At 36.4% G+C, this 26760-nt stretch overlaps 8 protein-coding genes across 8 annotated transcripts; 4 read left to right on the top strand and 4 right to left on the bottom strand.

Annotated features, from left to right (window-relative positions):
- Nucleotides 1-25: 25 nt before the first annotated feature.
- L201_004518 (uncharacterized protein) lies at nucleotides 26-3295 on the top strand (the record flags this gene model as incomplete). The annotated part of the gene is made up of 9 exons (XM_066220259.1): nucleotides 26-706; nucleotides 782-1291; nucleotides 1402-1772; nucleotides 1872-2105; nucleotides 2179-2271; nucleotides 2335-2362; nucleotides 2421-2745; nucleotides 2823-2974; nucleotides 3071-3295. The coding sequence occupies 9 exons, from the start codon at nucleotides 26-28 to the stop codon at nucleotides 3293-3295; spliced, it is 2619 nt and encodes an 872-aa protein (XP_066076356.1).
- Nucleotides 3296-3764: 469 nt separating this feature from the next.
- L201_004517 (uncharacterized protein) lies at nucleotides 3765-5283 on the top strand (the record flags this gene model as incomplete). Its single annotated transcript, XM_066220258.1, has 6 exons — nucleotides 3765-3943; nucleotides 4113-4169; nucleotides 4300-4416; nucleotides 4475-4539; nucleotides 4634-4973; nucleotides 5067-5283. 6 exons carry the CDS (start codon nucleotides 3765-3767, stop codon nucleotides 5281-5283), a joined length of 975 nt encoding a protein of 324 aa, XP_066076355.1.
- A 218-nt stretch (nucleotides 5284-5501) lies between these two features.
- On the bottom strand, nucleotides 5502-6368 carry L201_004516 (uncharacterized protein; the record flags this gene model as incomplete). The annotated part of the gene is made up of 1 exon (XM_066220257.1): nucleotides 5502-6368. The coding sequence occupies one exon, from the start codon at nucleotides 6366-6368 to the stop codon at nucleotides 5502-5504; it is 867 nt and encodes a 288-aa protein (XP_066076354.1).
- Nucleotides 6369-7286: 918 nt separating this feature from the next.
- On the bottom strand, nucleotides 7287-8466 carry L201_004515 (uncharacterized protein; the record flags this gene model as incomplete). Its single annotated transcript, XM_066220256.1, has 5 exons — nucleotides 7287-7333; nucleotides 7444-7620; nucleotides 7696-7789; nucleotides 7862-7981; nucleotides 8326-8466. 5 exons carry the CDS (start codon nucleotides 8464-8466, stop codon nucleotides 7287-7289), a joined length of 579 nt encoding a protein of 192 aa, XP_066076353.1.
- A 4763-nt stretch (nucleotides 8467-13229) lies between these two features.
- L201_004514 (uncharacterized protein) lies at nucleotides 13230-15750 on the top strand (the record flags this gene model as incomplete). Its single annotated transcript, XM_066220255.1, has 6 exons — nucleotides 13230-13333; nucleotides 13581-13688; nucleotides 13755-14616; nucleotides 14690-14767; nucleotides 14837-15029; nucleotides 15107-15750. 6 exons carry the CDS (start codon nucleotides 13230-13232, stop codon nucleotides 15748-15750), a joined length of 1989 nt encoding a protein of 662 aa, XP_066076352.1.
- A 797-nt stretch (nucleotides 15751-16547) lies between these two features.
- L201_004513 (uncharacterized protein) lies at nucleotides 16548-18304 on the bottom strand (the record flags this gene model as incomplete). Its single annotated transcript, XM_066220254.1, has 7 exons — nucleotides 16548-16763; nucleotides 16861-16893; nucleotides 16991-17100; nucleotides 17290-17582; nucleotides 17819-18049; nucleotides 18176-18210; nucleotides 18302-18304. The coding sequence occupies 7 exons, from the start codon at nucleotides 18302-18304 to the stop codon at nucleotides 16548-16550; spliced, it is 921 nt and encodes a 306-aa protein (XP_066076351.1).
- Nucleotides 18305-18898: 594 nt separating this feature from the next.
- L201_004512 (uncharacterized protein) lies at nucleotides 18899-20705 on the top strand (the record flags this gene model as incomplete). Its single annotated transcript, XM_066220253.1, has 8 exons — nucleotides 18899-19298; nucleotides 19392-19677; nucleotides 19745-19853; nucleotides 19943-19949; nucleotides 20015-20085; nucleotides 20173-20411; nucleotides 20539-20587; nucleotides 20676-20705. 8 exons carry the CDS (start codon nucleotides 18899-18901, stop codon nucleotides 20703-20705), a joined length of 1191 nt encoding a protein of 396 aa, XP_066076350.1.
- A 1017-nt stretch (nucleotides 20706-21722) lies between these two features.
- Nucleotides 21723-26183, bottom strand: L201_004511 (uncharacterized protein; the record flags this gene model as incomplete). The annotated part of the gene is made up of 12 exons (XM_066220252.1): nucleotides 21723-22014; nucleotides 22139-22288; nucleotides 22377-22656; nucleotides 22754-23223; nucleotides 23319-23681; nucleotides 23767-23942; nucleotides 24013-24200; nucleotides 24278-24393; nucleotides 24475-24526; nucleotides 24618-24960; nucleotides 25046-25177; nucleotides 25269-26183. The coding sequence occupies 12 exons, from the start codon at nucleotides 26181-26183 to the stop codon at nucleotides 21723-21725; spliced, it is 3477 nt and encodes a 1158-aa protein (XP_066076349.1).
- Between the last annotated feature and the right edge of the window lie 577 nt (nucleotides 26184-26760).

Below are 26760 nucleotides of genomic sequence, written 5' to 3'. Positions count from 1 at the left end.
ATTAAAGCACCAGTATATACCAAAAATGGATTTGGGTGCACCTATATCTCACGGGGAGCGAGTCGTTCCAAATGTTCCACCGACCGCCGTTCCAGCAACCACAAAACCAGTTGCTATAAGTCAAGATGACGCTGCTCCAGCTCCAGCTGTAGAGCGAGCTCCTGTACCACCTCCAAAAGATGTTCCAGTTGGATCTGCGCCTGCGCCTGCACCTGCACCCGCGCCAGTGCAAACTACCAATCAACCTATCAATGCTTATCCTGCCAATGGGTATAATCCCGCTGTCGCTGTACAAGGACAAGCCGGAAGCGCTAATGGACCTGTGGTAGATACAAGTAATACGGATCATCCAGCTGCCCAACAAGTATTACATGAACAACCTCATCAAGCTACTGTACCATCTGTACCATCAACATCAACTCATCCAACTTCTAAAGGATCAACTTCAGAACAAGCACCAACAGCATCGATTGATCCACATAAACCTTCATCTGAATCTGCTCCTACGGCATTACCTACTAATCCAGCTACTCATCCTGAAGAACAAAAAAAAGCAATTCAAAATGAACATCCTGAAGTGATTCATAGAGAAGTCGAAAAAACTAAAGCTGAAGCTAGAGAATTAAAAGGTGAAAAACCAAAAGGTACTGTTGTTCATGGTTTAGAAGATGATAGATTATGGGCAATGTTAAGACGTTTTGATGTGGTAAGTTATTCGACTTTTGATTTGGATTATAGATATATGCATTGCTAATGATCTTGATTTTGTGAATATGAACAGCAAATTACACATGTTTTACATCCTGCACATCATTTACCACCTAAAGAACCTGATTTACGATTATCTACATTACCTAATTTACCTTCACATTCAGATGTATTAAGGTCAAATCTAGAAAGAGTATTTGCTGCTATTGGACCATCATCTGTGATGGGTTTCAGAGAAATCAAAAGAATGATGTCTTGGTCACCTGAAGAAAGAGTTAGAACAGGATTATTTTGTGCTTCTTATTTCATTTGTTGGTTTTTAGGTTATGCTGTTGCAGGTGTAATTTCATTCTTCATTGCTTTAGTTTGTTTCCCAGATTGTAGAAGATGGTTTTTCCCACCTGTTCCACCTGCACCTTTTACACCACCAAGTGCAACTGATCCAACAAATCAAAAAGGTGATGAAAGTATTTTAGGTAATGTTGATGGTAAAACTGTACATAGATCAAAAGCTGAACAAGCTGAAGAACAAGCTTTTGAAGCTACAAGTATTTTACAAGCTTATACAACTAGATTACTTTTTGTGAGTTAGGGTTCCCCTCTTTCCATTTCATTTGATTCCCCTTATTCTAGCTTATAGCGAGATAAACTAAAGATACTAATTTTTTTTTCTTTGAACCCTTTTGATAATAGGATGGTAGAAAAAAAGGAAAAGAAGCAGGGAATTCAACTGTTGGTGAAAAGAAAAGAAAAAGTGATACATCTTCAAACACATCAGATTCTGATTCGGATGATGACTATGAACCTGATAATGATGTACCACCTGGACAACCTGGTGTAACAAGAAAGAAACATGGTAAAAACCAATCAGCGGGTTTAGAATCTGGTACAGTTGTTATAGGAGGTGAAACTGTTACACCTGATAAACCATTGAATGAAAAAGAAAAGAAAAAATTAGCACAAAGAGAAGCTAAAAGGAAAAGAGATGAAATGGTCTCAAAAATGACGAAAGCTACTGAAGAAGGTTTAGGTGCTTTTGCTGATACTATGGAAAGAATGACAAAGTGAGTTCTCTCATTTCTGAATATATATATATATATATATATATATATATATGTGATCTCGCCAATTGGCAAGTGCTAAATTCTTTTACTTCTCCAAAGTGCCCTTTCACCACCTGTACCATATCCAGATTCTTATGCAAGATTCAAAATTGCCGGTGCTTTCCTCGTACCAATCATGTTCTTATTTACTTTTGTACCACCTTGGATATTCGCTAGATCTGCCACTTTCTTCTTTGGTGTTGGATTTTGGGGTCAACCGTTATTGATCAAAGGTGCTAAATACGCTATTCAGTATCTACCACCAAATTGGGAAGAATTGATAGATATCAGAAAGTAAGTCCAAAAGATCCTACTAGACACATCATCTATGCGTGGGGCTACGCTAATAATGATGATTAAATCACAGCTCGATCTTATCTGGAGTACCAACCGATGCTCAATTGACGCTTCACTTGTTACGAGTTGCGGAAGCTCTAAACGCTCCTTTGCCTCGACCACCGTGAGTGACTAGCTAAATCAGCCACTTTGAAGAAGATGTGCTAACAATATGCGCGTGTACTAGTCCTGCACCCCTTGAAGGCACTCCTAAGGTCAGTCATGCACTAGCTTATCCCTTATATCGCCTGTATATACTGACTCTCTTGGTAGGAAGCAATCAAAGACACTACTCCTGCTACAGTCACCGCGGATGACGATGCCGAGGTTGCTGAAGCCGAAGAAGAAGGTGGACTTACCGAAGCTGCTACAAAAGCTAAGCATAAGACCAAATCTCATATCTTGGGTGCATTTAAAGCTGCTGGGAAAAAAATGGCTGCTTTCCATGGTGATGTAGCTGTGGATGGTAGTAAAAAACAGGCACGTATTGAAGCTGTCGAACGTGGGGACGCCGATCTGACAACTGGCGAAAAGATCGGTTCTAAAGTGGATAAATTGTTCTTCAAAGGTCATATCAAAGACGAAGGTACACCTTACTGTGAGTCAAAGTTGCTACGGAAAATTCGATGTAATGTCGAATATTGACTATCTACGACCTTTTACTACGGGTATTAGCTTTCCCTTGTAAACTCGATAAAACATCTGGTCATATTATCTTAGAAAATAGAAACGATATTATCAAAGAACCTAGAATTACTTTCGTTCCCATTTCAGGAAAATCACATCATTTCGTTTGGGCAGTTGATGATATTGTCGAAATCAAAAAGGTACGTTTCACATCTTGACTTGTATTGTCTTCATATTCAAAAAAGAATATGTATTTACTCTGTTTACTAATTTTTTTTGTATTCTATGACATGTAGAGTCACGTTTCAATGCCACGTATGGCTTTAGGTTGGGCATCTGGAGCAGAAATCGAAGGTTTAGGTTTGACAATTAGATTTAAAGCTAGAACTCAACAAATTGCTGAACATGTTGGAAGTGAAAAAGATGAAGGTACAACTATTCATCTTAGTAGAGTAGGTAGAAGAGAAGAACTTTTCGTTAGATTAGTTAGTATGGGTGTACAAAGATGGGAAGTTCTTTAAACTCTTAAGCGAGAGTCCGATGCTTCAAGAACTTTTGATATAGTCGTACAGTATAAATTTTATTTATTATACACGATAATATGTAGCCAATATACATGTAGCTATAATTGAGAAATCACAGAAGCAACGTGTTTGTCTCTTGCTATAGCCTTCATTCCCGTCCTGTTCACCATAGGTTCCATTATAAGAACTCAAGTTGTTAGCAAACGATTTTCCCCGTCGTGAGTTTCCCCACTTTGACTTCATGTTTTCTCAACTCAAAGCGGTCCCGACGGAAATCAGAATCTTCTGTTCTATGACGTACGTCGAGCGATATCGATATATCGTTTCCACGAATTTCAGCTATTTTTGACCGATAAATGCGAATTGAAATGGTTTTCAAACTTGGTAAATTCTGAATTCAATCACAGAAGTAACATTAAATTCCTCTCATCACGCTCATGCTGAATCTCTTGAACATATATAAGTAATGACATCTGTTCCACCCTTTTCATCGTTACCAATCGATAAATCCGGACCACCATATAACGCTTGGGGATTATATACTTCCGAATCAGAAGATGAGAAAGGTAGATTAAATTTGGTAACTCCTGAAGTCATAAAAAGAGGAAAAGAAGCTATAACTGAAGGTATAGTTATAAATCTAAAGTATGTATATTTTAGGTATTCTTCCCCAAGATACTCGTATTTTAAATAACGCTTTGTGTATGCTGTACTTCGTTCCATTTCTAAGAGGGACCAGTGTTATTATTCTTGATAGGATAGGAGACTGTCTAGAAGGACGTCTAACTGATATTCACCATTTACCTTTGAATAGTTTACCATTGGATTTCCCACCTGTACATGCATCAAGGTCCCCTTTAGAACATAAGATGTAAGTGTATTAATAGCTGAGTCTGTTTCACCAGATACCCACACTGAGAGGAAAGCCTAGAATCACTTGAACGAGTAATGGAATGTAGATAGACAAACAAGATGTTGTATGCTGATCGAGGAAATTATAGTAAATGCTCTGGACATTCGAATGATGATATCTTAACGTTCAATACACAAACTTCAACTCAATGGGATGGATTTAGACATTATCCATATCAAAATTGGCCTGAAGAAGGTAAATTCACGTGAGTAAGCTTTTCACCTTCATAACAGACTGTATGGTACTAATACTCTGTAAAATAGGTTCTACGGTGGAATGGATATAAGTGAAGCTAGTGATACGAATGTCAAGAAATACGGTGTACACAGTGAGTCGTTCTTGTGAATGTAAAGTATATATGATATCTACAATATATATATATATATATGACTGACAGTATTTTCATGATATTCTGTATCCAGATTTTGCAGAAAAACCGATAACTTCAAGAGCACATTTACTTGATATACCCCTCTATTTAAAGAAACACAACTTAACTCCATTAGAAGCATTCTCAAATGAAAATCCAATTACCCTAGAAACACTTAAACGATGTGCTGAGGAGTTTAATGTAGATATAAAATCAGGTGATATATTGATTGTAAGAACAGGATTCACAGAATCGATTTTATCAAAATCTTCTGAAGAGAAAGAACAATTGAAAAAAAGAAAACAAGGTAATCAAAGTATTGGTGTTGAAGCTACTGAAGAATTATGGAGATGGCATTGGGATTTAGGTATTTCAGCTGTTGCTTCTGATTGGTAAGTTCTATCGTTAAAACATCCATCCATTTATTTCTCGCAAAGGAGAGGACATCTGCGTTGGATATGTTATCCTGATACATACATATATAGCCCATCATATGAATCTTGGCCACCACCTTCGGACAAATTATCGTGTCATCAAGTTTTCTTAGCTGGTTTCGGTTTACCTATAGGAGAACTCTTTGATTTAAGAGAATTATCACAACAATGTGAAAAATATAATAAATATACTTTCTTCTTCACTTCAATGGGTTTAAATGTTCCTGGGGGAATCGCTACTCCGCCAAATGCTCAAGCCATCTTATGATATAGGATTAGAGATTGTATCCGAACTCAATTACATCAAGGAATGATACTTAAATAATTATCAAAGCTGTATAAAATGTACGAAATTCTACGGCAAGCTAGTGGTGTCTACATATCCCCAGAATCTTTTTCACGTGTACTATAATCACTCACAACTCACAGCATATCTATGACTAACTACATACAGTCAAATTCAATCTCCACCTCTCCATGTTTTCATCAATCCATCTCGATATCATCTAAAGTATCCGCCATGTCATCAAGACTGAAACCTTCCATAGCTTGAAGTTGTTTTTGCTCGCGCTCTAAGCTATAAAACGCGTCCGAAAAATATTTTCTAGCTAAACTAGCACTAGCAAGAGTTTCACGCCCTTCCCACATAATCAACTCGTACAACAGCTCTATCCAAGCCTTGTGTACTTCTAATACATCTTTGCTTTTCTTCATATTCTTTTCGGCTTCATGCAATGAAATCTCAATATGATCATTGAATCTAGATTTAATTCTTCTAAATTCATCTTGTGACAGGCTCGAATTGACTTGGATTTCACTTTTCAATCTATTAACAAGTTCAATATAAACTCTGATATCTTTTGATTGTTCCATTAATATTTCACTTCCCCGAATTATGAATTCTTTCCGTATAGGTTCTGCAAGTAACAACCAATCGTTTTCTAGCTTTAAGCAAATAGACATCTTTTCCTGAATTTGAACTAACAACGAGTCATTTTTAAGTTGATTCGGTGTAATATAAGGGGTAATTCGATCCTCAACGTACTCATCAGCTTTATCTCTAAGATTTGTTATTTTATCCTCAACATGGTGTATATTTTTCAGAACTTCGATAGTTGGATCTGAAATCACCATAGTGACAGTCCCATCATGAGAATGATTATATAGGGACTTTAAGGTATTTGCCTCCATTTTCAATTCAAGGATAGTATCGTCTAATTGCTTATCGAATGTCTCAATGCTTTTATCTAATGAAGGTCCATGGATCTTTGAATATAACTCATCATTGGGCCCAGGAGCTAAAAGTGGAAGTTGATATTTTGTCGATTGATTTGAAGAGGAGGAACCATTCATGATGAATATTACCTGTATGCTGACGGTAATGCACTAGGCAGTTGAATATAATATATATATATATATGTGTGTATCTAAATGGTTATTGTATTTTCGTTCTGGATTGTGGATGGGTGATATGGCGTTAAGCCTTTTACATCTGTTGATAGCCAAAACTTGATAATGATCGTGTGCATTTACTTAACCAGTTAATATACTCGTAGATAAGTGAAATCATTGATGTGGTCTTTTATGAATAACAGAATTTTTTAGGGGAACAACTAAATAAGTCGACGATTTTCTATTTGAGCTCTGACTCTCTCTTCACAAAAGGTTCGTGCATGTTGATATATATGTATATATACTAGACAATGACCCTAAAAGAGGTCAGAGCTTGCTTGTGTCGGTCAATAAAAAGAACCTACTGTTGATATATATGGATGATTTATGCTTTTCCTACAGCATGTTCGATCCTCCTCGTAGATCTATCTCAAGACTGCTACAAGAACCATAAGGTCGAGCTCAACAACAGACACAATTGAGATTATCCGCATGAATGATATTTCCTCGATATGCCAGAAAATCAAATACCACTGTCGTGACGCAATTGGTTCGCACTCTAGATTATCGATTGAATTATCAGTATATCAATTTAGTAGACCACCTTATATAGCATGTAATCTTTGATGTTAGCTGATAACAAAAAAAGTTCTATGCTGAGGTGTGCGTCAATGATGTTACATCGTCGTCTACAAATGGAAAATCAAACCTATAAATCCCTAACAAGGAAAGATACCAAATTGCAAACTTCGACAAAAAATTGTTTTTGGAAAACAATTTGCTTGTTCCCCCCAACTACTTGTCTAAATCCTCCCTCTGAGCAGCCTATAAATGCAGAAATCCAACAAAAAGAAAGAATAACCGAAGAGATTAATGCATTTATACTTCTTCTTGAACAACGGTGGTTCGTTCAGAGATATAGATACCTATTTGACATCAAACGAAAATGATAATCAGTCAACCACTCTACATGAAATTACTCCACATGGACTGATAGAACGGGAAATAGTCATGAGTGTATTGGCCAAAAACTCACCATCTAAGAATTTTCGGATATCCTTGTCCTTAACTCTACATTTGTCGGTGATGGAAGCGGCTGATTGAGAAACTTTTTCGATATCGTTACCAGAGATGATAAGTTCATCTTTAACGTCTGACATGGCAACAGTAACACCTTCAAGCATAGGACAATCTCGTACGAATTTTTCACCCACTACAGACAGAAAATGACGATAAGTACTTATACTTTATATGATTAATCGGTGTACAGTGTAAAGTTCTAACTTACAGAAGTTTCTGATTTGGATTGATTTACCACCGTCACCTGGAATAGCGTTGATTGGGAAATGTGCGTATACAAGTCTCATTTTGTAGAGGAATCCCTATATAATCCCATTTATCAGTCAGTATAACCATTCATTCTATCCCTTCCTAACTTATATTATTTTACTAACCTTGGTTACACCGGTGATCATGTTTTCAACCAAAGACTTGATGGTTCTAAGACAAGCAACGTGCTTTCTAGCACCGTGCCAGATGGTGAAAACAACTTGTTGGGTCTTAGCCTTCTTTACCTATATGAGAGAAATCGTAGTTAGCAAAGCTTGATTACATTATATCTCGAGAAATCCGATAGCAAGCAGAGCATGATATTCTCTTCCGTGACTTCTGATTAATTGTTGAAAATGTTTTATCATTGAGCTAAACCATATCTCCAAGCTTCCGATCTTGAGACATTCTTGGGCTTCTTTTTATCCAGATAGATACGGTTGGTTGTCTACGTCGAATATTCCCATATTGATGTTTACTGATCTAATCAACCGCTCGTTCGCGTTCAATATCCATCCCATTTCAAACCCTAAAACCTATCATACTCTGCTTGCCATACATCCTATAAAACGAGATAATTTCTACTCACAAGTTGGATATCCATTTGGATGTGACCAACATTTTTGGTGATCTTTCCTCGAGGACCTTCAACAGTGATGTTTCTAGCCTTGATGTTGAAAGTAACACCTTCTGGTACATTCAAAGTCTCGATGGAAGAGATATCCTTCATTTTGTTCTATATATGATTGTGTAGTGATAGTTGTAAAGAAGATGTAATGAAGTTGGAAAGAAATTGAAGTTGGTGAGTTGAGAGTTGATGTACGTTTGTCGAAAAAGAGAGGTGTTGAGCAAAAGAGGAGGATAACAAAATTCTAGGTCAGTCTCCTTCTTCTTCTCTATATCCTTGATATCCTATCCTATAAAGGTGTAAGCTTACGAATTTTTTTGTTGATGGTTGAAGAAGCTGTAATGAGCTATACACGAATTCGATATACTTAAACGCTCAATCGCAAACCCTCTCTACTGGCAACAAGCAAGGCAAGCATGGAGTAAGGGAGCAAGAGCAGCAACAAAGTCCAGTACCAAACGATCCTATGCTATGCACCACCGTACAGCCCATAGTACTAGGAGACCTCACTTCCATGCATTCTGATGAACCAGGAAAAAATAACAGTTAAAAAGCGGCGAGTAGCGCTTCAAGCAAGACTCAAGGTGGCAGCGAGTGGAGTAGAATCGGCGATAGCTAAAGACCGACCGACGCGCCTGCTGCATTTTGTCTTCAACTGGCTGTTTGATCCCGCTATGTCTGTCCTGCTTACGTTTACGGTTGATCTTTCACCCTCTTCTTTTGCAGATCTCGTACATTCACTTAAACTTTTGATCATCTCACTAAATACTACGAGAGATGTCATATAGTATCTAACTCATTATCAGATCTTGCACTTAGTCTTATCAACTCCATCACGTATGCATCATAATTCGTGTTCAACACTCTCTGCAATCAGCATGAGTAAAATGATATTCCTACACTACACATCTAAGATGTCGCAGCATTTAGAAAAATCACATGTAATTGTTCAAATGTTGATTTCGTTGGCAACACAACCGAATGACACTCTTATACGCGATAGCTATTTAAAGAACTGCGCACAGCATGGAAGGAAGTATCGTCGCTAGAGAAGAATGGCAAAGATCCAGCCAACACATGGTAGCTTTACGTCCGTGAGTAAACTAGTATTTTACGATTGCAAGTCCTCCTTCCTTTCGCAAGGTATTGTACGATGGACTGTTTCTTGCACATCATTTATAGTCCTCCGAAAACAAATGGATGAGGTACCAAAAAAGAAGTCGCTTGAGTTATTACTTAACGATATGAAACGAATCTCATGTTATATTTCAGGGTTAGAAAGTACCTGAAACAACCGTGAGTCGGAAGATTATTTTATAGAGTTAATCGTGGCTACAAACTTAATCAAGGCATAAAACGAAGAACACTTCACTCGCTCGTCGAGATTGCAAAGAAAGAGAATCTAGACTTCGCTTTACCTCACTTCACCTGCTCATCGAAACTATGACCGCTCGAGGGGTATATGGAATGTACGTATGCTAGAGGAAAACCCTTCCATATCAGCAAAAGAAGAACCGAACTTGTGGAAAGGCGCATTGTCTTTATTTACCATCAAAATTTGTTCATATGATCTGATCGTAACGTATTTCATCAATATACATACATTATATACTAATCCTCCTCGGCCTTACTGTATTCTTCAAATTCAGAGATATACAACACTTTACCATGAAATTCAAAAAGATCGACTGATTCAGCTGAATCACCAAATCAATTAATTTAACTAACTTTATTACTGCAGTTGATCCCTCAAACATCAATCAGCAAGACCGATATTACCGGCTGTGATATCATCTTTGGTTCAATCTTAACATTTTACAGTATTACATGGCTACTATTCAAACGTTACATACATGCATATCCCGTCTCAAGCGTTACTAGTTAACAACTAAAGTTGGAAAACACGACTTCCTTACCTCGAGGTTTAGGTTTACGCGGAGTCAAGCGATCAAATCGGATCGGAGACAAAAAAGGTGACTTGTGTGTATTGTAAATTCACATCAAAGGACCCCCCTTCTTCATCATCGGTCATCGGATTGTCCTTCCTCGCTTTACAAAAAGACTAAATTCAGCAGTGTTTCAAGCGATTCTTTTGGTACTGAAAAAAATCATCCTATTTCGTCAAACAATAGGCCCAAGAAAAAAGATCTTCAAAGTACATCCATCAACAGTATAATCGATATCCATTGGTAATGGAATATATATGGCTGACGAAATACAACAACTGATTGATCGTTCATCATTTCTCTCCCTTTAATTTCCATCAGAAATCAATGAAAATCAGTTCGCTTTGACAATGGCTTATTCAAAATTTCAATTAAGTCACCTCGTCGAAATATAAACTGTAAGTAAGTACCTTTGATCTATCAGAGATGCCCCTGCAAAAGAAGCTTTCATAACGTCAATACCCTTAAACGGTGAACACTGCTGTCACAGCCATCCTTTCTCTGCTACTATACTGCACCATCTGTTGATATGCATACTGATCAATCCATCCTTCATAGCAGTACATCGAATAATCAACTATTAGTCCTCAGAAACGACTTGTTTGTGGTAAGTATGTTTCTAGTTCATTTTCAATTCGAATCTTTCCCAAAGGATAAACAGATATATTGCTGTGCTGTATCACTGTTCTCCTTTTCGCTCCCTTTTCACCGTGCATCTATCTGCCCTATATCTCATAACTTTCTTTCCCAGAGTCGAGCCTAGAACCCTCTTTTTGATATCGCACCACCCCTCTCTCTTCGTTATAATACCCTTAACACGTTCCCAATATGTATTTGCGGTAATTTCAGATCTGATCATCGGCAGGAGCGGCAGTTGTCTGTGCTATCCTCTCACAATCCCTATATCCAATATACGCTCAAGTCCTCATTTCCTATCCTTTTTGTATCTTGGTAAATATCTCTGTTCCTGTTCTTTATAAAATTCTACCATCGGAACCAGATTAGTACAATAATGGAAAAATGGGTGAAAGTATTCGATAACTGGTCGTAGTCTTCCTTCTTTCTCGAGGCACTTAAAGACAGAGCGGAGAAGATTTATCCATATTTTAGGTTTAGGTTTAAGAAGTTTATCAACGTGTATATCATAGTGGCTTTTCTTGTTTTTTTTTTGTGTATCATAGCTGACTTTGGCGTTTTCCTTTTTTTCACTATATAGACGATATATTGAGAAAGAATATCCAATTTTCTTATATAAATATTCGGAGTACCAGCTGGACCTTCGTCATTCAACATCCTTTAGAAAAACGTTGATCCAGGTAAGAAGAAGTTTCGATGGCTTCGCTACCGAACCGAAAGAAAAGATCTAAACTGATATAATCAATAAGATAGGTCGTTTAGTATTTCGCCTATGTTACATACAGCCTAAATTATTTCATTTGACTTTGATAGGTGAGTTTTTATCTGTTTCGCTTGTTTTACATTTTATCTATTGTCTTTTTAGTATGATTTTCTGTCATTTACCTTTGGTTAGTCATTTCATCATCTTCCTTTGATTGTATTTGGCGTACAGGCTATCTTTCATATAAGCTTAGACACCTCTACAAGTACCTTGCTAGTATCCGGAGACCGAGGTTTAAGGTTGTCATAAGATCTTCGATTTTTTATTTTTGTCAAACATGCCTTTCGCTCCGTTTTTATCGTTTCCAAATTTCCTTTTCCCTTTTCAACGCTTTAGCATTGGTTGTTTTCCTTAGATATCGTGTCTTAATTTACTTCCATTGGGACAATCTCGTCCGTAACTATATTAAAGCCTTTTCATGGCATCCTTTGATCTAAAGTAAAAAGGTGCTATCGCACAGCCCACAAAGCCCTCTCCCCACTTTTACTTCTAGCCTCTTTCAGATTTTTTCAGAGGAACAGATCAGCCGTCATACCCGGACAATATACTTTTCATTGATCATCATTCCTCATCATCAAATTCAAAGTCAAGTCTTATCATCTACTTGTCACATATTACTTTATAACACGCCCCCTCCTTTCCCCCATTCTTGTACCTCTATATTGTATTGTAGCTTAGACCCCATCAATTGTATATTTGACGCCACTGTCACACACACTGTCAACTTGTTCTTCTTCGTCCCTTTTTGGTATATATACGCTTACACATCGCTACGTATCTACGCATCTAATTAGCTTGTACCTAACGATCTCTTAATCTTCCTTTTCCTGTTTTCTTGGCTTTAGCTTTGACTTGTTTTCCCGATTCTCGTGTCTCATACTATCGATCTTGATCTTTTTGTATTTTATTTTCTTGATCTCTTGATTCACAAATTCCCCCTTTCTGATCTGATCTTCATTTAATGATCCTATCATTTTCCAATTTCCTATATAACTCATCTCGGCTGTATTTTTAAAATACTAAACTTCCTTCTTATTGTCCTATTCATTCATTAAAATCACAATAACATCAAAGCTATATCATCGCTGATCAATCTTATTCCCGTGCAACTCTTTTCGACAGTCATTGTTCACTAGCGTCTCCGTTTCAATCGGTAAATATAGAGTTTTTGGTTCTCCTTCATGTTTACCGGTCTATCGATTCTAAGCAATAGAACACTACACTATCTCGGGTGAAACAAGAATAATCGACATCCCGACTTATCCTCTGAATCTTTCAGTAAACATCTGTAATAATATCATTTGGATGCCTGAAGATACAATTCATACAGAAAAGTACCCTCAAAACTCACCTTGCCATCGTATCCTGACACATTACCATCTTTCATCCTCACATCATCTGCAAGCTGACTCGACTGGCGGCAATTTAAACTTAAATCAGGTTAAAGAGGTTTACGACTTCAAACTCTCTTATGCTTTTATACGTGGCAGCTCAAATCGGTACATTTTATCAGTTTTTCCATGTCATCTGCTCCTAAAGCTCAGACGAGCCATCAACATTCAGCATCTTTCACTTACGGTAATAGCAAAACTCAAGCCAAGTTCTCTTCAGGTCTTTCACAGGAGTAAGTTCCCACTCGCAACATTATTGTTATATTGTAAATGTTCGAAATCCAAGGAGGGAAATATCGTTAAAATTAAAACTGGTGGTCATGTGTCTTACGCCCTTCCTGTCACTATCAATCAATCTTTCCTCTTTTGATGAAGTTTGCTTTCTTTTTCGTATTCATTTCCCATCAAATATCACATGGTAAATCACCTGCTAATATTAACTGAACTTTATTCTCTTTTATTCTTTTTCTTTCACCTCAGACGAAGTACCGCATCTCCCACACAAGCTATTGAGTCAGCTTCAAACTCCAACCCAACTCCCATTTGGCCAACCAAGGTTTCTAATATAGCACCGCCACCTCTGCAATCGTGAGTTGCCTTCCCGCTTCTAATTGGAACTCATCAAGTAAATCAACTAAGTCTTTGCTATAAAAGGAACACTATTTCATCTCCTTCTGCTCACGTCCAAGTGAATCCTTTCTCTCACGTACAGTTCAACAATATGCAACAGACGCATTATAGCCCTACTCAAGTTTTACCTCAAGTTCAACAACATTACGCTCCATCCGCCACCAACACTTCCACATCCAACACGATGCTACCTCCTCTAAGAATATCCAATTACAATGACCCTAGAATCAACCCACCTTACGCAAGCTCAGCGCCACCTCCTTTAACAGGTAATCATTATGGATATTCATATGGCAACATGACTCAATTTACAGCTTATCAGAGACCAACGACATATTATCCAGGTGGTCATGTACCTCAACATTCTATCTCATCATCCACTGGATCAGAACTACTTACCCCTTTATCTGCTTCGTCTACTGGCGCTTATCCATTTAATAGTAATGATGGTAGTGGCAGTAATGGTAATACACCTACTTTTGGGGCTCAACCGCCACCTCAACTTCAAACAACGAATTTACCTCAAATGAGTCCACCAAACACAATTCAGCCTTCCGCTTTCCAGTCCTGGCAAACTACCAGATTGAATGGTATGAATGGTCAAGGTACTATCTCACCTTTGGGTATACTAGGTCCTGAAAGTAGTGCAAGATTGATTGATAGAAAATCCAGTACGCCGGGTGGACAAAGTATCACTGGTGTAGGTAATGGTGATAAATGGGATAGACAAAATATGGGCCAATCGCCTGAACATTCCGAAAGATTGTCAAGTGAAGATGATGTCAGACCTGAACTCAACAAGAACAGTAGTAATGCCGATAGTGACAGTAACATTAGTGGAACTATCACGTATACAACTGATTGCGAGGTGAAACAGTCTTCTGAGGTGAGTCAGCTAAGCGATTGGTTAATATCCTCCATTGTAGTCAAGCTGAAAGCTGGTATGTCGTCCTGATCAGGTCAAGCGAATGTGCTTTAATTGTACCAATAAATCCCCACCAAGTTGGAGGAAATCGCTTCTTCATCCAGGTAAAATCGTGAGTTTTTATCGGCCGTTGATATATGTCTAAACGTCTAAGTCGACTCTGACTAATGCAATCTCTCAGCTTTGTAACAAATGCGGTATCTTTGAAAGAACCCATCATAAGCCTCGACCCCCTCAGAACGATGATCAGAAACTTCGTAAACAAACTCCTATACCTGGATCTATCACCACTACGAGCTATAGAAGAGAAGTGCCATCGAATTTACAAGTAATGCGAGATGATAGTGATGGTAGTCCAGTACCTCCTTCCCCTTGTAAGTCCTTTGGTCGATCGGGATATACAACAGAGGTTCGATAAGGTTCATGAACTTATCTACGGTATCACTTTCAGATTCCAATGTACCCTCACAAGCCACACCTGTATCTGCCACTTTCTCCTTTCCTCCAAATTACCACTCACCACCCGACAATATACATTCTTCAAATGGTATGATGGGAATAGGTAGATATAGGAGATCTATGGGATTATGGAACCAAACATCACCATCTCAACATGCTTTATCTACCCCGATTTCAACATCTTCTACAGCTATAGACGGTGATCAATCCATGTCGCCTATAAGAACAGGATATCATGGACATGGATCGTCACCTTATGCGCATGCTTACGCTAATCGAAGGACGTATTCTCAACCGGTCAAAATGAATCCTATGTTAATACCATTTTCTTCTGGACCTTCAACCCCAACGACACAATTCAATCAGTATAACGATAACAATTTTTCATCATCTGCTTCTACTGGAACTGGAACTGGAATGTGGTATAGAAGACATTCTGATATTCAACTTTTACCTTCTTTATCTAATTCGACCAATAACTCGTTATCGAATGCTGGATCCGAGCCAAATTCTATCTCTAATTCTCAGTCGATTAATGCAAATTACCAAGATACTACAAATCACACTGATTGTGATAATGAAAACGATACTGCTCTAAACAATGATGAAAATGGGGTAAAATCAGAACCAACATAATCATCCAGATCAAAGCTTTCCAAATGAGGCTTAACCCTTACAATACTTAACGTATAGTGATGTATATACTGAAACGATCAACGAAAACACACCAACGAATTTCAATGTAAATAATGACGATAAAAGATCACGATTGTCATACACGACCTGTCAAATTTCACATTTTCAAGTTCGAATCAATTGCCGCTTTTCGCTTTACCTTTTTTCCAGCTTCGTTTTACTTCGTCATAGGACATTCAATATCTATTCTTTATTATTATTCTTTCTTTCTTTCCCCCTTTTTTCCAAAATTCACACTCAAATCCCTTCGAACATTCACTTCTCATTCGTTCTTGATTTACAAATAATAATCAATCTATCTAAATCCCGTTATTCATTTCCTTTTTACGATTACTTCTTCTTTCGACTTTTCCCTCTTTTTTTGCCTTTTGTTTATTAGATAGATTTCAAATTAGATAATATATATATATATATATATATATATATATACAAGTATGAATTTATGACTTATGATGATGAAATGCAATACCAATATGTAAATGAAAAAGAAATCAATCAATCAATCAATCAATAAATAACGATGCATGAATTTTTCCGTAAATATTTGATCTGAAAAAAGGTGTAAGTGAATAAATTCCTTCTTCATTTTTGGTGATTTTTTGTTTCTATTTTTCATGGATATATTCACATATACATCTACAACAACTTTCTCTCTTATATATAATCCATCATCCATCATTCATCTTCATCCTATTCTATCTTCTATTCTTTTTTACCCTCTAATACAAAACATCAACTTAAGCAGATTGTGGATTCCAAGGTCCAGCATCAGATAAACTACATCCACCAGGACATTTACATGTACCACCTAAATCTGAAGGTAAATTTTCTTGATCAATGTATTGTAATAATTCAGTTTTATAATTTTTACCTAAAATGTGAATTTTTTTAACTGTTGCTTCATCTAACCATGGTTTAATTAATGACCAAACTGTTGAGAATAAGTAAGGAGCCTATGAAATTGAAGTTAAAAAATCAGTGGTCAATCCACAAAGAAAGAAGACAAAATCTTGGTAATTTCAGAGCGCAAGTTTAAACATCATCACTTACGTTGATGATGAACATGTTACCCATAGTTTCGGGCTATCAATGAGAAAGATGCAAAAAATCCAGATCAAATCAGTTCAACCATTATGATGGATAATCTCGCCGAGACAAGTCATGCTCTTCATATACGTACATCTGTCAAGAAGAAAGAAAGAGTCAGTATGTTAACTGCATCAGATCGATCAGAATTCGACTTACAATTGTTTTGACCGATTGAACTAGCAGCACCAACATAGTCTTTCACTAATTGCGATTGAGATTGAATATTCAAGATCAGTCAGTTACATCAATTCGCACATATATCAATGCCAGTCATTCCGTTTCTTCTAACGATTTTCATACAATATGCCCACAAAATGATTTTCTTCGTGTAACCTTGCCTAATCCAAATAAGGAAAAAAAAATATCAGAAATAATGACTCTCCTACTCACCTTTATAGAAACTTGAAATACCAGCATTATATAAATCTAAAATTGTACAACTAGTTTCAACTAAATGACCGGATTGTTTTGAACAAGCAGGTAATCTAGATTTTAAGAATTTTTCATATTCATGTACTAAATGATGTAATTGTCTATCTTGTGTAGTTAAAGCATATAATTTATTTATATCTAATTTACCTAACTGTTCAATATAAATTGGTCTACCTTCTTTATCAGTTTTATGATAAAATTGTGGATAATATTTATCAACTTCTCTTTGTTCTGGATAATCGTAACCGTTGCTATTGATTTGAAAAAAAATTAGAAATTGAATATATATAAAGTTAGTATAATTAACTGTATATAGGCTCGATGATAAGCCTTTTCATACACAAAGCTTGGACCATCTAACGTTTCATAATATTTCAATCCTCTCCAATCCAATCATTGCTGTGTATCCTATACTTGTTTTTCCTCTTCTTATTACTACTCCTCCTGCCCTCTTCAACTAGTCATATAAGATAGAAAATTCACTCACGCTGCAATTTCATCAGCACCAAATTCTTTTCTCCATTTTTCATTTGCATTCCACATTAATTTAGCTTTTGGTACATCGAATTTCCTTGCTCTTAAAAATCTTAATAAAGTTTGATCATCAAATCTATCGTAACCTAAATGGGCAACAACTTCATCTTTATTTGATGGAATTCCACCTTCAGCAATTAATTCTTGTCTAAATTGAGTTAAAGCGGCTTGTTGAGTTTCAGAGCTAATTGACCGGAAAATAGCAATTATCAGTTATCTGTTAAATTATATATATACAATTTATGATGCATGAGTGTTTCTCCAATGACAGATCAAAGATGCAATTAATAGTGAAGAGCAATCTACTTACAGATGCCCTGGGTGACCTGATAATGGATCGGCAGACTACAAAGGGATACATCAATGAATTAGCTTCGCTAAAGATCCACGATTGGAGCACTGTTGTTCGAACAGCATGAGATTATTTCTCACTTACCATGATGAATGTGGGAATGAGTTATTGGAGTACTGAAGCAATGCAAAGGTCAGTGTTAATAGCTATGTATGCTATGCAAAAAAGATCTGATTACAAAACAAACGTGATGAATATTTACGACTAGAATCTTAACTGTTTGTAACCAGGCTGCCAGGCTGAAGAGTGATGATGACAACGTAACAGTACAAAGCATACAAAGCATACATGCAGAGCATACACCGCATAATATAAATAAATAACATATAACACCATAGAGTCAAAGCGCGTCATTCATATGCAGGATAAAACACCATAAATGAACCACTCAAATAATGATCATATTCACATATCAAGGTGGAATACGCCGCTTTGTGATGATGATCGAGACGCGATGAAATAGAGCTCGTGATATGCTCCTGTATGTTTGTTGTTGATTTCTTTATATTATGATATAAGATAACAGCCACCATACAGCTGATTCCTCTTCAACATTAAATTGATTACAGCTTAGTACATACTACTTTGACTGCATACATACACTTATCTCCTTAACTCCACCTTGCCCCCAGAGAGGTATATATAGATTATATATACACGTAGTAAACATTACACATCACGATGGCATATTTAGGTAGACCATCAGGAGGTGATTCACCATTTGCTATAGGTGATAGAGCAATGAAAGATACTTCATCACCACAACCACCTTCACAAAGAAATCCTACACCAAGACAACAACCACAAATGGCAACTCCACAACCATATGGAAGTGCAAGTGATGAAGCTAGAAGAAGATATGAAGAAAGATACGCTAAGAAAAGAGCTGAAGATGCTGCAAAAGCTCAAGCTGAATCAAATCCACCACCACCACCACCCCCTCAACAACAACAACAACAACAACATAATAATAATAATCAAGGACCACCTGGTGGATACGGTCAACATCCTCAACAACAACAATATCATCAACCACCTCCACCACAAAGACAACAATATACTTCACCACCTCCACAACAAAGTGGATTTGATCCAAGAAACGTACAACATTATCCTCCTCCCCAACAACAACAACAACAACAACAACAATATAATCAAAGACCAAATTCTGTAGGCAGACCACCACAAGGATATCAATCACCTCCACCTCAACATCAACAACCACAGCAACAATATCAACAACAACAAAGATGGAGTCAATCGCAACAAGGTCAAGGACAAGGTCAAAATCAGTACAATCAAGGTCCTCCTCAACAGCAATATCATCAACAGCAACAACCACCACCAGCACAACAACAATATCAACAATCGCAACAACAGTATCAACAACCTCAACAAGCTAGAAGTCCTCCACCTCCTCCTCAACCTCAAGGAGCCGATGATGCTGAGTTACAACGAATGTATGGCATATTTCCTATCTCAGGTTGTGCTTACTATATGATCTTCTGACGTCTTCACTTTGTACAGGTTCAACCAGTTCGATTCTTCACGAACTGGTGATCTCAGTGCTCACGACTTGCAGAGGTTGTTAGCTAAGGACACTATGATGGATGCAAGAGAGGATGCTGTCAAAATGGTTAGTCTGATTGAAATACCCAACTTAAAGTCTTCTCGGTGAAGATGCTAACGAAAGTTGTTATTCTTGTTTACCTCGATTTGCAATAGTTAATGAGTGAGTTATTAACATAACACTCGAAAAAAACATCAGTGAATATGCTGATCACACATTTACAATAGACATTTTTGATACTGATAGAAGTGGTACCATCAATTTTATGGAATTTGAAGGTTTATATAGGTATATCCAGGTACGTCCTGCCATCTCCCAGCGCTTTTTGGTTGCTATCACATAGCTTCACCCCACAGGTGCTGACGAGATTTTGATACAATAACAGGATTGGCATGGTATATTCAGAAGGTTCGATCGAGATTCATCAGGTACAATTGATCGTAAAGAATTACACAATGCTTTATTAGGATTTGGATTTTCTTTACCCAAAGAAATGGTTATCAAATTAGAAAAAAGATTTGCACCTCCACCTATATCTGGACAAATACAAAATAAAGGTATAAGTTTTGATAGGTTCTTAATGGCTTGTGTAACTGTTAAACATTATACTGAAGCTTTCAGAAGGTGAGTTGTTTTGAAATTCTCTTCATATATTACTGGAATATCATATAAGAAGAACCAGTAAAGGTAGTAGATACTATGTGTTCTTAGAAATATCAACTAATTCAATGTTTATGTGTAATCAACTTAGACTCGATCCAAATGGTCAAAATCATATAACAGTAGATTACAATTCATTCGTGAGTATCCATCAAAAATATGTCATTGTCAAGATCATGTATCCCTACGAAAATCATCAAGGCTGACGATTTGCACTTATCTTCACAGATGGAAATCGTACTTGATGCTCCTAGCTAGGGTATTCACAAGGCCGGCTCTACAAACTGAATGGAAGTTGTATGTAATATAGTATGCTCAATATCACAGATATAGGAAGGTTGATCTCGTGAATTATATGCAGCTTTGGTTGTTTATGCTACACAACGAACATACTTGAAATAGGAAGTATAACGCTGTATCTGTATATAGATATATGTATGTGAATATCGTATGTATGACTACATACATCGTCTTATAAAGTTGAAACCTTTAATTTACTTAAGTGTGAGCGATATTTAACCCAAATTATAAACACTGTAGTATCATACCTCTTTCCTATTATGATCACAGGTTTAAGCGATTGATATATCAGTCAAATTAACGTTTTAAAATAGTTTCGTGATTGATTTAATCGTAATAACTCAGAGGCAGATATTTGATTTTTGAGCGTTCTCGTGTGTAAATTATCTTTCTATTTATCTGATTCATGTCGCATAATGCATGATTTCAAGATGTCCAGGACGACTACTGATATATATATAGATTGTACGAGTATATAATATATATATTGTATTGTATTGTATTTCAAGTAAAGAACTATTAGATACAGGATTTTTTTGGGAGAGCGATAAACATTAATAAAATCATAAGATCGTATGTATAAAGTAGATAAAATGATGAAATCGTAAATTAAAAATTGTCAAAAGAAAAACAAAAAAAAGGATAACGAAAAGAACTCGAATATATGAGGACAGCTAAGGATGATAGAAAATGAGACTGAAAAGAAGCAGGAGATGGAGATTTCATAACCTCTAGAAAAAACCCAAAAACCCAAAAAAAAAAACCAATGTATAATCAAAAAAATCAAAGAAAATAACTGTAATCACATTAAAAAACCAAAGAAAGAAGGAAAATAGAAATACCAATTTCCCTATAGCAGAATCCACAATGTCCATTTCAATTCAAATCACCAGAACTTCATTTTTAACCTTGATAAAACCATCAAACTTATTCTACCTTATTCGTATTTGTTTGCTGAATTGATGATCGATAGATTTAAACCATTACACCTAAACCACCTGGTGAATTATAACCACCATAACCATCATTCGAATGATCTCTTTCTTTTGGTTTAGTTTCACCTGCAACTCTTTTTCTAGCTTCTTTAATCATTTCAATAATAGCTTTTTGATGTATAGGTTTAGGTATAATTGAATCTGCTCCAGCAGAAATATATTCTTCTTGATCTTCTCTTAATGCATTTCCTGTACATCCAACTATAAATACTGGACATCCAATATCTCTAACTTCTCTTGCTACTTCAACACCTGACATTAAAGGCATTTGACTAAGTGGGGTTTAAATAAAAAAAAGAAAAAAAGATGATAAAGAGAAAACAACAATTAGTCACACAAAGTTTTTTCCTTATAACAAATCATACGAAATAAAACCAAAATTGCTCAACAACTCACTTGTCTAAGAATATAGCATCAAATCTAGGTGCATTTGGTTTTTGTTCAAATGAAGCTTTAATCATATCGAATGCTATTTTACCATTTTCAGCCGTTGATACCTGATGTCCTAATCTTGTTAACATTCTTGACATGAGCATTCGAGTAAGTCTATAAATTATGCAAGGATGTTGTTAGTTTCATTTTACAAAAACTATTTTTTACAAATTTATCATTTTAGAAGTGATAAACCACTCACTTATCATCATCTACCACCAAAACACAAAGTGGTAATTCTGGACTTGGTTCAGGTGGAGGTTGAATAGTAACTTGTAGAGGTGCAGGTGTAATTGCAGGAGCTTGAACATCTTGTCTAGTACCATCTGACCATTCAGAAGATCTTCTTTCTCCTGAAGAAGAAGCTGATTGAGCAGATGCAAAAGGATCCGTAAAAGGTGTTTCACCAGGTATATCATCATCATCTGGTGTAGGTGGATCTACAGGTGGATAAGTGTGCATAATGATTTCTTCCGTTGGCACTAGAAATTTCAAGCAAATTAGACATGAGTTCACTTCTGAAGGCTGTGTGGTAGTAAAGAAGGGAAAATGATTGATGTGAATAAAAAACCAACTCACAATCGTTCTTATCTTTAGGTACATCATTAACGTGAGCTTCAGGTAATAAAGGTAAAGTAGAATCTGTTGTTCCAATAGTAGGTCTTTCTATCGTATTTGCCGTAGTTGGAGTTGTTGTCTCACTATTTTGATCTTGTGAAGCCGTATCCATAGCTACAACAGCTAAAGGAGATGGACTTGGTCTTTGATAACTTTGATTTCTACTTAATGATCCAAATCCTCCTCCTCCAGGTCCAGTGGATCCACCTAAAGGTGGTGATAAACCGTCTTTTTTACTTTTATGTGGTGATGGTAATGAATATGGTAATTCAAACCAAAACATTGAACCTTTTCCAAATTCAGATTCAACACCTAATCTACCATTAGATAATTTAACTATTTGTCTAACTAATGCTAAACCTAATCCAGATCCTTTACCACCTTGTCTTCTACCTATTTCAGTTTGTACATATGGTGAGAATAATCGATTACTGAAAGTGTTAATTCAGATATAAATAACCGTCAATAATCAGAATATCTCGACATCAATATTTTTCGATTATTAACCCAAAAACGGATAACTTACTCAATGACATCCTGTTTCCTTAATCCAACACCAGTATCATGAATTTCAACTCTAACAACTACTTTTTGAACTCTTTTCTTTTCTTCCTCTTTATCTTTTTCTAAATCCCTACTTTGTCTTCTAATTTCCATTGGTACAGAACCTTTTTCAATATCAATCATACCACCTGAAGAAGCCATATTTAATCTTTCATTTCTTTCATGCGTTTCCATCTCTTGTTGTCTTTGTAAATTTAATGTCGCTTGACGTAGAGGATCATCTATTTCCAATGCTGGTGTAGGTTCCATTCTAGGATATAATAATTTGGTAACTATTCGAACTGAACCTTTGTCTGTGAATTTGATACTGTTTGATACAAGATTACTACAAATGGAACAGTCTATCAATCAGTGATAACTCTTCGATGGGTGATTTCAACCAATTTCGAGACTCATAATTGGTAGCTTACCTGGCAACTTGTCTTAAACGCATTTCATCACCAACGAATATACCTCCAATTTTATCTATATCTTTATCCAGCTCTACATCCAACTCGATACCAGCCATCTGAGCTTGCATACGATGAGATAAAGCGACTAGCTGTATTGATTTATGGAATTCGAATGGTTTTCTAGCTTGAGCGAACTGATGGTATATGAACGCATTTTCAGTAAGGGCAAAATACAAAATTATCAATCAGGGATGAAGAGCTCACCTTTCCAGATTCCATTCGATTGAACGATAAAACATCGTTCAAAACTTTTTCCATCATAGTTAAACTACCCATCAAACCATGAACCATCTCAGCTTGATCCTCCTCTAATCCTTTGAAAACATTCTCTCCATCGAGATTCTGCACAGCTAAGAGAGCAGTGTTAAGAGGTACTCTGACTTCGTGAAATACTACAAGAGCCAGTGATTTATTAGTGATTCCATCCTCCAAGTCAAGAAGCGCTGATCGGTTTGAATCAAGAACTTACTATATGAGACAAATCGCTTCTTGGAATCAGCAGCCCTACGTTCCATGACCTGTGCAGATTGAGTAGCTCGATACTGTATTTTCAATTGTTGACGTAATGCGAACATTTGTCTTTCACTAAAATGCGGATTAAAACAATTTTAATATTGGGTTTAATTTTTCGATAAATTCAACAGGAGAAAGATGACCTGAACTAACCCTCTTTCTTTTAAGAAACTAGCACCAATCAAGAAAGCATGAAAAAGAGCGACTATTTGGTACAAAACAATAGATTAGCAAAAAATAAATCAAGAAATGCGTAAAACATTGTTTCGTATAATTGGGAAACAATCTGAACTCACAAAAAACGATATTTCTAAAAAACAATTTAGGACTTTTCTTTTCAGTCATAACTAAAACACCAACTAAAATTAACCAAGTTGAAGCACCGAAAATTGCAGTTAATCTGGTTTCTCTTAAAGTTAATAAACCTAAAACAGGTTGACCGAAAGCAAAACCTAATAAATTTAAAAAATTTCTTGTACCACATGTATTGTTATCTGCGAAAAATCCACATAATCTCATTTCTATTATTAGTATATAAGCAAATATCCAACATGCACCAAATATCCATGGTTGCCATATATATGGATGTCTTCTTGGAAAATCAAATACAACTAGTATAGGTATAGGTAATGTGAATAACTACATCATACAAGAGAAAAACAAATATATTAGCTAACAAATGGGCCGAAATTGTCATATTCGGGTAGAGAAGTGTGATACTTACACCTGCTATCGATACATATGCAATGTAATTATAAGTTGTAAAAGGTGTAGACAACAATCCAACCGTCAATATCCAATTGATAAGGAAGAAAACTGATGATGCCATAGCACCTTGCTTCTGAGTAAACCATGTCTAAATTAGTTAGAAGAATGGGTCAGCGAACATTTTTTGTCCTTACTTCCTCATTGTTCATATGTCGAAGATTTATAGCTAAACTACTCACCTCCTTTTGAAATGATCTCTCTTTACTAGGTTCAGGAAATTCACTATCTAAAAAATGTTTAACATTTGGCCATAATCTTTCCGTTATCCATATTACAGCTGAATTCCTTTTGACCCATTGTTCAGCTCTACTACCTCTTCTTGCCGTTGAAGCTGCATCACTTCTATCATATCCTGTTCCACCACTACCACCACCCCCTACAATACCACCATTTTCATCATCTTCACCTTTAGAATAATTTGTATCATTCCTTGAATCTAAACCACCATTTGTATTTGTGTTTGTACCTGGAGATTTATTTGTTGAACCTGAATCTGATTTTGCCATTGCTGGTGTAAAATGTTCGAAATTTGCATCCACAACAATATGTGAAACAGGTTCATTTGGTTTTAATGATGATAATCCATCAATATCATCATCACCATATCTTGAATTTGATGCAGCTTGTGAACTTCTTGCTCTAAATCTTAATCCTCCTCCACCTGTTGCTTTTCCTCCAACTCCAGCTGAACTTGCTTGTCCTCTTCTTTTATGTTTACCTTCCATACCAGCTTTAGGATTTAATAATTCTAAAGGTAAATGTTTATTACCTGTAGCGTTACCACCATGAACAGATTCATTATAATAATAATTATCTGTGGTATTTCTAAAACTTGATCCACCTATAGCAGATTCTGATGTTGTTGATGGATGTGAAGGTGGTGTTAAATGACTTTTAACATTTTGCCAAAATTGTGAAAATCCTGATGGTTTAAATCTTGTTTTAGTATTTTTACCATGATGTATTCCTCCTGACCCTCCTCCTCCATTATTATTCGTTTGACGTGCAGTACTACCATCATGTAAAGCTGATCGTGATGGTCCAGCTGGATACGGATCGGAAATGGTGAGTTCTGTATTTGATTCGGCTGGCATTTTTGTTCGTATTCAGTATCGTAATCTTAACGATGAGTGGAATGAAAAGTATGTAAGACCGATCTTTCTTCGTTTGATCCGACTATGAGGTGATTCGTCTTCCTTGTGTAGTCGCAGTCGGTTACAAGTGATTGATAGTAGTATGATCTTGAGAGACTGATGATGGATATTTGATAATCCCAGACAGAATCCAGTCTGAATTGAAATTGTAGATATTATATTAACGTTGCATTTCTACTTGTCCATTTGTTAACTTTTCTATGCAATTCTCGTTCTAATTGCGGGTATTCTTCACTATTCGCTTGTCGGAGCGTATCGTGGGATTTACTGCGAGATGTTTGCGATATTATCGAATGGAGTAGTGAGGTAGCGAGAAACGGTGCCTTCTTGAATAAGATGGGTAGGTAGGTATCTCACGTCGAATCTAAAGATGATCGTTTTTCTAGATTTCTAGAATCATAAGCAGGTTAAGGTAAAGAGAGATATATCTAAAAGACGCTAAAAAGTAGTCTAAAAAAGTGTACTGGTCTTAAAACTTGTGCGCGTATGGTAGAGTAGAAATAGAGAGATGGTTGTT

Source organism: Kwoniella dendrophila, chromosome 5 (assembly GCF_036810415.1).
Source record: "Kwoniella dendrophila CBS 6074 chromosome 5, complete sequence".
NCBI classification, from domain to species: Eukaryota; Fungi; Basidiomycota; class Tremellomycetes; order Tremellales; family Cryptococcaceae; genus Kwoniella; species Kwoniella dendrophila.
Note: the sequence above shows the minus strand (reverse complement) of the source record. Positions and strands in the feature narration are given on the sequence as shown.